The 10232-nt window shown below is 55.3% G+C and overlaps 1 protein-coding gene across 4 annotated transcripts in view; it reads left to right on the top strand.

Annotated features, from left to right (window-relative positions):
• The window catches only part of Ranbp3 (RAN binding protein 3), a 44207-nt gene that overhangs the window by 33069 nt on the left and 906 nt on the right, over positions 1 to 10232 (top strand). For all 4 annotated transcript variants that reach the window (XM_008836925.3, XM_008836927.3, XM_017799121.2 and 1 more), the window contains 8 exons: positions 2975 to 3076; positions 5501 to 5604; positions 5948 to 6026; positions 6568 to 6670; positions 6952 to 7061; positions 8637 to 8757; positions 9567 to 9709; positions 9994 to 10180. In XM_008836925.3, the coding sequence (XP_008835147.1) occupies positions 2975 to 3076; positions 5501 to 5604; positions 5948 to 6026; positions 6568 to 6670; positions 6952 to 7061; positions 8637 to 8757; positions 9567 to 9709; positions 9994 to 10180 (949 nt within the window). The remainder of the gene's footprint in view (positions 1 to 2974; positions 3077 to 5500; positions 5605 to 5947; positions 6027 to 6567; positions 6671 to 6951; positions 7062 to 8636; positions 8758 to 9566; positions 9710 to 9993; positions 10181 to 10232) is intronic.

Genomic DNA, 10232 nt, shown 5'->3' with positions numbered 1-10232 from the left:
TTATTTTGATATATCACAGTGAAAGATTTATCGTCCTCTTTTTTTTTTTTTTTAAAAAAAAAAAAAAAAAAAAAAAAAAAAAAAAAAAAAAATTTATTCAGCTCATAATTTTAGAAATTGAAAGTCTATAAAGAGCATGTCACCAGCCCTGGTGTGGACTCCAGCTACACCCCATCAGGACAGGAGCACTCCAGAGACAGGCACTGACCAGACAAAAGTCAGCCCTGCAAGGCTCTTTGACAGTAGCCTTTCTCATAAAAACTCCTGGGGGTCCCTCCTAAGGTGGCTCCTCTGTGACCCTGTCCATTTTCACAAGGCCCCCATAAAAGGCCCGCCTGTCACATCACCACTGCAGGGACTGAGACTCCAGACACAGCCACTCCTCGGTGCTGAGAACCAGGGCTGGCTGTCCTACGTCCAGTGTCAAAGTTCCCACCCCTCCCCACGCCCGGAGACCAACCCTCAGCTGCACGTGGGCTGTTGCCCATTGGATAGCTGCCTGGAGGAATCTACTCCAGAATAGCTGATTTAAGACAAAAAGGTCCCCTGGGGTCTATCTAGGGATTGCCAAACTGAGGGCTGTGGTGCCAGCAGTTGTGGGCGAGGGCTTGATGGAGAGCCCTAGGCTAGCCACAGAGCTCTTAAACTTGTCTTAAACTCATCAATGGTCCACGCCCTACATGGGGTCACCATCAGAGGCAAGTGTCTATCCCACCCCAAACATACCTAGGTTATAGGGAAGGAACAGGAGTCTAAGGTTACACCTGGAGACACCCAGGCCGTTTACTCTTAACTGGGGGCATGAATCATTCCTATGACCTGCTTCATGTGCATGTCTCTGATGGCTGGGTGCAGAATCAGGAGTCAGGTTTCAGCCTTGATACTCCAGTATCTCACTCCATCCAGGCAGAGGGTCTGACTGAGTCACCTTCACCTGGTTTGCTCCCTGCCCCATCATACAGTGCTTGTCCTCCTGTCCCTCAGCCTGGGGCTGCCCGTGTCACTGCCCGACATTGAATCTGACCTGGAACTGTCCTGATCCTAGCCTGTGGGTCAGAGGTGCAGCCTCCCTCCCCTGTCTGGAGCCACCCGACCCTGCTGTCTCTGGTCACACGGGGTGCACGGGACTCCTGGTATCTTCAGCCACCCCTGGCTCATGACAGGCCGTGCAGCCCAACCCATCCGAATCCCAAGCTCAGACACCAGGAAATGAGGGTAAAGCTTAGTGATGGGTCTCTGGCTGGGAGGCAGAGCCACTGAGTGACACATGCCTGGGTCAGATGTGAGGACTCTGGAGTTCCTAAGGGGTGCATGTTCTAGGCTTGCACCTCAATGTTGATGCCGCCTGGGGACCCAGCAGGGACAGCACCCAGCAGAGATCAGGAGGACCAGAGCCACACACCCCAACCTCTGAGACCTGCTGTGCTCGCTTCGAAAAGCCACACTCGGCACTCTTGCTCTGATAGGCACAGGGCCACGGCAGGAAGTCAGAACGGGAGCTGGGTTTATGAGGAGCCAAATGGAGGCAGTTAAACTCTTGACGGCCAACCAGAGAGTTCACTCAGCAGTGTGCCACCCATCCTGTTGCCTGTGAGCTGCTGCAGCTGCAGTGCTGGGAACTGCAAGACAGCCTGCCCTGCTCCATCCCACATGCCCCAAGCTCTACTGGACGTTTCTACTGTGTGCAGGGGCTATGTACAGATTCCTGTCGTCCAAACCAAATGAAAGAGCAAGCCCTGGAAGCCTTCAGCTAGGAGAGTCCCGTGCAAATGGAGAGCATTAGACAGGGTCGGCAAGAGGGCTCAGTGGGCCTAGGCACTTGCCACCAGATCTGATGACCTGAGCTGGATCCCCAGGACCCACATGTAGAAGGAGAGAACCAACTTAGTGCACATTGGTGTCTGACTCACGCATGTGTATACACACAGAAAGAGAAATATAATTAAAACTTCTTTTTAACTTGTAGAAAATAACATTTAGGCCCTGCAGGAAGCTGTGAGGCGGAAAGCAGGAGCTGACCTGTGCCAAGGCATCCCTGTTCTTGCTCCCAGCTGATGGCACATGTGCACTCAGGCCTGGGTTCAGTACTACCACTTGTTAATTTATTTGATGGCTTGTTTTGGCGATGCTAGGGGTGGATAGCACACCCTCCACCATGGCTCAGCACTGAGCCCTGTGGGAATGTGTGTGTTCTGTTTGGTTTGGGGTTTTTTTTTTAGTAGCCTGGGCTGGTCAGGACCTCACAGAGATCCTCCCACCTCTGCCTCCTGAGTGCTGGGATGAAGTGTGTTTAGTTTCTCCCCTAGTGAACTCTCACCATGTGCCCTGCACTTCTGACCTCAGTGGCTGGATCATGGGGGGGCGCAACTGAGCCCCCTCACTTGGTAGCAGTGCCTGTGTTGTCACCTGTTATTTACATTTTTTCTGTCCCCTTGACTGATGGTGACTGTTGGGGCTGATTCTGGCTCTGGTGGTACCAGACTCTCCTCTCATCCCTCTGACAACAGCACCTTAGAGGCATCTCTTAGAGCCCGCTGGGTGAGACACTCCCATTCTGTTCTGTCTCCACTAGGAAGGAGCCACAAGTCAGTCTGCCTCTGAGAGCATTGCAGTGCCTAGCATGGTGGTGCACACCTTGAATGTCAGTACTTGGGAGGCAGAGGCAGGAGGATCTCTGTGAGATTGAGGCTAGCCTAGTCTACATAGTGAATGCCAGGGTTACAGGGAGACCCTGTTTCAAAACAAAAATCAGGTTAAAGCCTTGAAGCCACAAGGGGTGTGCATGCTCTTTGCTAGGGGCAATGCCCACACCTCTGCAGGGTGCACAGACGGGGCTTGGGTTCTCTGCCTTTCTCCACACCTCTGACCCCAGGGAAGTTCATCCGGGCTGCCAGCAGAGCAGGTGCCCACTGTCCCAAGCTCCAGAGCACCTGCCTCAGCCTACTGGTAACTGTTTTGCTTGTTTTCCTGACAGGAGCCAAAAAAAACAGCATGCAGCAGCACCTCAGAGGAGAGCTGCGAGAAGAGGGAGCAGGCGGCCTTTGTGTTCGGCCAGAACCTGAGAGACAGAGTGAAGGTACGCGGCGGGCCAGCCGGGAGACCGCGGACGCCCCACTGTTTGTCTCCAGTGGCCGCTGTCAGCTCAGCTGCAGGGGCCAGGTGACCTTCCTGCGACAGCCACACATGTACCCAGACATTGCCCAGGGCCTCCCGATGTCCAGAACAATTCTTTGGGTTTTTTTTAGGCAGAGTCTCATGTAGCCGAGGATGACCTTTTGTTGAGACCAGGCCTCGCTGTGTGACAGTGGACTGGTCTGGCTATCCTGGGCTCAGGCAGCCTCCCACCCCAGGCTGTCTTTGTGACTACAGTGCCAGGTCAACAGGGTAGCCCTAACTCAGCTTCCCCCTCCCACAGAGAAGCCAGGCATGTGTCAGTCCTGGAAAGTGAGCCAGGGGCAGGGCCTGCTAGGTCATGGCAAAGGGTCTGCAGATGCCACGAGTTGGAGCCTCGGGAACCCTGAATGGGCGGAGCCACCTTCCTGGCCTCACCTGACGTTTGTCTGGCAGGAGCTCCTGAGCTGCAGAGTCATTGACCGAGATGTGCGTGGGGGTGCTTACCACATGTGTTTGAGCACCTGGCATGAGTGATGGAGGCAAGGGACAGTGCCCAACACAGGGCAGAGCCCAGGACACCCCACGGAGAACGCCCCAGCCGTGTCCATGGTGTCCAGCAGGCCCTTGGTAGAAGGGATAAGAAGCTCTGCTAGCTGGACTGGGGGCCGTGTCCCAGCGTGTGGGAGGCTGAGGCAGGACGACCGAGGTTACCAGGCTGAATTGAGCTACAGAGTGAGGCATTGTCACCAGACAGAAAAGTTCCAACCCTGAAGACTCTGGGTGTGTCTCCTACCATCTCGTCACGCGTGTCCAGTGCACGCTCTGGGTCCCTGAGGGACGTGGAAAATAGATGCTCATAGTATTGCTGTGACTTAGGCTAAAAGAAAGGAAGCTCAGCCATGGGTGGTGGGTGAAGCATGCCTTTAGTCCCAGCATGTAGTGCCCAGTGGGACCTTGGTAGGAGGGACAAGACGCTCTGCCAGCTGGACTTGAGGGCCCATGTCCCAACACTTAGGAGGCAGGTGGATCTCTATGAGATCAGGGCCAGCCTGGGCTACATTGTGAGTTACAGGCCAGCTTGGGCTTTAGGGAGACCCTGTCTCAAACAGACAAAAAAAGGAGGGGGCTAGAGAGCTGACTCAGTGGGTAAGAGCACTGGCTGCTTTTGTAGAGGACCCAGATTTGGTTCCCAGCACCCACACCGTGGCTAACAACCCTCTATAACTCCAGTTCCAGGGGATCTGCTGCCCTCTTCTGACCTCCCCAGGTATCGCATCACATGGGTGCCATTGCATATGTGCAGGCAAAACACTGAAGTAAGAATACATTAATTTAAGCCCGGCGTGCTAGTGCACACCTTTAATCCCAGCACTTGGGAGGTAAAGGCAGGCAGATTTCTGAGTTCAAGGCCAGCCTGCTTTACAGAGTAAGTTCAAAGCTAGCTGGGGCTATGGGGAGACCCTGTCTCAAAAAGGACAAAAAATTAATTAAAAAAAACCGAAAAGCAGTCAAGGCCCCCAGGTGCCTCTTTCCACAGAAGATATTAGAGCCCGCTGTATTTCAAACTTAGGGACTCACAGTGTCCTCAGAGGCTGAGGGCTCGTGTGGGCTCTGGTCACCCTGCAGCCCCATCAAATGTGGCCATGAGCCAGGGTCAACGTATTTCAAAATTTCTGCCACATTGGTCCTTGGGAATGACACATCACAGGCACCCTGCGGCTGGTCAGGTGATGGTTTCATGGCCTCACTCGGCATGGACATGAGGACAGTGGAGAGCTGTGCTTTGCCACACTCCCTTACAGCACTGGGTCAGCACCATGCAGGCAAATGGAAGCTTCCAGCAGTGCCAGGAGGCCAGCCTCAGGAGCTTTTTCTTTTTTCTTTATTTTATTCTATGTGTATTAGTGTATTGCCTGATGTATATTGCACCGGTGTCCTGCAGTGTCTGTGGAAGTCAGAAGAGGGCGTCGGATCCCCTGGAACTGGAGTTAAAGACGGTTGTTAGCTGCCATATGGGTCCTGGAATTCGAACTTGGGTCCTTTGCAAGAGCAGCCAGTGCTCTTAACCACTGAGCCATCTTTCCAACCCCTCAGGCACTTTTCCTAACAGTGTGAAAGAGTTTCCTAAAGTTTTATGGTCCCTTTATGTACTTTTTGGGGGGGCAGGGTCTGCCTGTAGCCCTAGCTGACCTGGAACTCCCTATGTAGACCAGGCTGGACTGGATCACTCAGAGATCTACCTGCCTCTGCCTGAGTGCTGGGATGACAGGCCTATGCCCCCACGTCTGGCTCTGTGTAGTCACGCTGGTGGCAGCCCGTGTCCCCAGGCCTGGGTAGGGCTGTGTGGACAAGCAACTGAGCAGCTCCTGTCCCTCTGTCCCCCTAGTTAATGAATGAGAACACCGACCTGGTGGACTCGGACAGCACTGCACAACCCAGCTCGGAAACACCCGTCGCCACCAACTACTTCTTGCAGTACATCAGCTCCAGGTGGGTGCTGGCCAGCAGATGTCAGTCCTGGGGGTCCTCAGGCCACTTTGGTCCTTGTGGGTGTGGCCTGTCCTGTGGCGTCACCCTGCAAAGCTGATGGGGTGGGTCCCAGTTCGGTGGCTTCCTGCATCTATGAGTGGCCAATGCGGTGCCCATCAGCCAGGGCCTGATCTGGGTCTGAACCAAAGCCTCTAGCTCATCTGCTTGGCTCCGTGGTGCTGAACCCTGCCTGGGAAGACAGGGAGGGACACAGACACTCTCGGGTGTCTGGCTGTCCTCCCGAATGTGCCGTGTGGCTGTGTGTGCCCCATGGTGCCTTGCTCACAGCACGTCTCCTCTCCAGCACAGACAACTTGAGCAACAGCGCCGACGCCTCCAGCAACAAGTTTGTGTTTGGCCAGAACATGAGCGAGCGTGTCTTAGTGAGTGACCCCGGGGCACTGTTCCTCTCAGAGCTGGAGAATTTTATTGAGCACCCATTCCCACTCAAGGGGACACAGGGCATGTGACTGCCATGTTCTCTCTGTAAAATCAGGACACTGATTTATGAGGAAGAGAAAAGAGACTGTACTTAAAGGGAAGAGCTCTTATCTTCAGTGGCCCAAGATGGCTGCCTAGATCCAGCCATTAACTCTTCCTGCCTTTCCTCCCCACTAACCCTAAAGTGGGCCTCCCTTGTGGGGAGGGGGACAGGGGGGAACTCGGGGACACAGCTGCAGTGTACAGCAGCCTTCCCACCTGAAGGTCTCATGTGGAGGTGTCACAGAACTGCCCCAGCCAGCCACCCACACCAGGTGGCCTCTCAGTACACTGAGGGCCAGCTCCGGGGTCAGGTGGCTCTCAGCTCCCGACCTTAAGAGTGGTTGTTGAGGACAGAGTCCGAAGACACAGAGCATCTAGCCATCACCGTGGGGCTCCTGCTCTGTCCCCACACCATCCTCCCGGTATGCTTTGTGTCCCCAGAGTCCCCCCAAGCTGAATGAAGCCAGTGTGGACACCAGCAGGGAAAGTGCACCCCCCGAGTCAGGGTCTGAATCGTCGTCCCAGGAGGCCACCCCCAAGAAAGGTAGGGCACAATCCCACAGCCACCCAGGAGCTTCGAGGGGGCGGGGGTGACACCCAAGATGGTGCACCTGCCTGAGAAGGATAGTAGCCATGGCCACAGGAGACAAGGAGTGCACAGGGTGGGGCCCATGCTCAGTGCCCTGAAGTGCACCCAAGTCTTTGTGGTCTCTGTCCTCTGCTGAACAGAACAGTGGTGGTCCTGGATTTCCCTGTGGTGTCCCAGGTCTGCCCACCCTCGGGTCTACCTTGGCCTCAGCGGTGCTCTGCCTGCTTACCCCACAGAGTCCCTGGCTGAGTCGGCTGCTGCATACACCAAGGCCACTGCCTGGACATGCCTGCTGGAGAAGGTGGAGGTCATCACCGGAGAAGAGGCTGAGAGCAATGTGCTGCAGGTGAGGCAGCGTGCCAAGGGGGCATGGGGATCTGAGCAAGAGGATTGCCTCAAGTTAAGGCCAGCTTGGACAAGACTCTGCAAAAAAACTCCAAAATGAGACATTTTCATCCACAAATAAGGAGGCCCTGACCCAATGAGCCATACCCCAGCAGCCAGGCATGGTGGCACATGCCTTTAATCCCAGCACGTGGGAGGCAGAGGCAGGTGGATCTCTGTGAGTTCCAGGTCTGTATAGTGAGTTCTAGGCCAGCTGGGGCTATAGGGAGACCATCTCAGAAAGACATTTAAAAAAAAAAAAAACACCAAAACCAACTTGGGGAGGAAAGGGTGGCTTACATCCTGGGTTACAGTTCATCACTGAGGGAGCCCAAGGTAGGAACTCAGGGCAGCAACCAGAAGGCAGGAGCTGGAGCACAGTCGTGGAGGAGCACTGCTTACTGGTTTGGTCCCCTGGCCCTTGCTCAGCCTGCTTTCTTATACAACACAGGACCACCTTTCCAGGGCACCACCCACAAGCGGGCTGGGCCCTCCCACATCACTCAGCAACCAAGAAAATGCTCTATAGACATGGCCACAGGCCAGTCCAAAGGAGGCAGTTCAGTTGAGATTCCCTCTACCCAGGTGTGTCAAGTTGACAACTAAAGTTATCTAACACAGTGGGGCCTCATGTCTGATTCTGTCACTGAGCCCTATGCCGTCAAGATCAGCCTATCCTTGGGGTATCAGAGCCTGGATCCCCTTCCTGGCTGAGTAATACTTGAGTGGGTGGAGGAAGTGTGCTACATCTTTGGGCTAATATTGTGACTAAGGAAAAGTGCTTTCCTTCTCTGTTGATACATGGGAGAGAAATTGTTGGGCTGTGGAGAAACCCAGGGTGTAATGCTTTAGGAACTGCTAAGCCGTTGGCTGCCTTAGCACCAGATACATTTCCTGCAGCCACCTGTCTCTTCACTTGGTCCCCAGGACACACTCCCTGAGTCCTTGGTTCCATCTTCACTACTGGGAGCAAGGCAGCATTGCTTGCTGTTTGATTAGTAGTTTCAAAGGAAGTTTTTGAAAATACGTATTTTAAAATAGAAATTCTGCGCTGGGGTGTGTTGCAGAGGTAGAGCCCCTGCCTAGAACCCCAGTGAGGGGCTGAGGGTGTCTCCAGTAGAGTGACAGCCTAGAATCCCCAGTGGGGGGCTGGGGGCGTGGCTCAGGGTAGAGTGACAGCCTAGAATCCCCAGTGAGGGGCTGGGGGCGTGGCTCAGGGTAGAGTGACAGCCTAGGATCACCCAGTAAGGGGCTGGGGGCAGGGGCAGCAGTAGAGTGACAGCCTAGGGTGCAGGACACCCTGGGCTCTTCTATTCTACCTCTACTGAAAAACCAAAACCCGTTTAAATAGATGACTTGTATAGTTAGAAACTTAACAAGCCTGTGGCATCCCAAGGTCTCAGCTTGTGAACCTGGCTGGTGCAGTTGGGGAAGTCAGACACTGCAGCACCCCTATAGCCGTCACCTTGAAGGGCTGCAGTCGCAGTGGGATACACTGCATGGGGTGCAGAGGTCAACGGTGTCCTCCTGGTTGCAGATGCAGTGTAAGCTATTCGTCTTTGACAAGTCTTCGCAATCGTGGGTGGAGCGTGGCCGGGGACTGCTCAGACTCAACGACATGGCGTCCACTGATGACGGCACATTACAGTCCCGGCTTGGTGAGCTGCCAGGAGGAACGGGACCTCCCAGAGATAGGCACAGGTCCTTGTGGACATGTGGGTTCCAGAGCTGGGGTGGGGTGGTTGAGGAGCAGGGATGCAAGTCCTCACCATGAGCCCCCAGTTTGCATTCCACCGTGCTCAGTACTCGGGTCCTCAGCTGTGTTTAAATTATCTTCACGATCAAGTAGCAGTTGTGTCAGCAAACGTGGCTGCACATACCTGTTTCCCACAGTTGGGAAGCTGAGGCAGGGGGACTGCCCCAAGTTCAAGGCCAGCTGGGGCTACAGTGAGACCCTGCATCAAAACAGACTGTGGCAATGTCTGCAGTGACAGTCCCTGTGTAACGTAGGAGCCTTTTCCAGTGAATTTCAGTGTGGCTTTGGTTTAGCCTGTGGCAAGTAGCAAGCAGAGCACATCTTTGTGACTTGTTCCAGTGCCACAGATGGTACCTGCCCTGGGGACAGGGGACGGGGGACTGGGGACCGGGAAGGAGGAAGGCTTGGGGGAGGGGAAACCTAACCTCTGCACCTGAGTGCAGGTCTATGGGGCCCGCTGCAGGCCTGACCCAGGTGTAGAGAGCTGGGACTCTCCTGACACACAGGATGGGCATAGGCTTGGCCCTTGGATGGGGGTGTAGCCTCCATGTCAGATCTTGGGGCACTGCAAGAGCATACCCTACCTCCTCCCCTGAGCCAGGCCAGACCCTTCTCTGAACAGAATAGCTCCCCTAGCCTTTTGTGTCCCCTGCCTCTGTGGTGGCCTTCCTAGGGCAGGATGGGTGGGACTGAGCAGTTTCCTCCCTGCAGTGATGCGGACCCAGGGCAGTCTGCGACTCATCCTGAACACGAAGCTGTGGGCACAGATGCAGATGGACAAGGCTAGCGAGAAGAGCATTCGAATCACCGCCACAGATGCCGAGGACCAGGGTATCAAGGTCTTTCTGATCTCGGTGAGCACTGGTCCCCATGCCAGCCACACTGGCCGAGTGGCCTGAGGACAGGTGGAGTGGGTGGGCACAGGCCTCCCTGGGGTTCCTGATGGTTAGCCATGCCGTTCCTGCCCTGTGTTGGTCCCCACCCTGACCTTAGCATCCAACCTCATTTCTCGGCATCTTCCAGCACTTGGGATGGTAGCAGTGTCCCCCAATCAGAGAGGATGGCTGATCACAGCCCTCATGAGTGATGCCGCCCAGCCTGGCACTAGACACCCACCATTTCACTCACTGCCCCGCAGGCCAGCTCAAAAGACACGGGCCAGCTGTACGCCGCGCTGCACCACCGCATCCTGGCGCTGCGTAGCCGGGCAGAACAGGAGCAGGACACCAAGGCACCCGCCCCCGAGTCTGGGGCCACCCGCTCCAATGAGGAGGAGGACAGCGATGAGGACACCCTGCCAGGCCCCACGGGGGCTGCAGGAGCCAGTGAGTACATCCGCAGGCCTGTGGGAGGGACCCTGGAGAGCCAGGTGCCCAG

This window comes from Nannospalax galili, unplaced genomic scaffold (genome assembly GCF_000622305.1).
Source record: "Nannospalax galili isolate Female #2095 unplaced genomic scaffold, S.galili_v1.0 scaffold77, whole genome shotgun sequence".
NCBI classification, from domain to species: Eukaryota; Metazoa; Chordata; class Mammalia; order Rodentia; family Spalacidae; genus Nannospalax; species Nannospalax galili.
The sequence above is the reverse complement of the archived record's forward strand: the minus strand, read 5'-3'. Positions and strand labels throughout refer to the sequence as shown.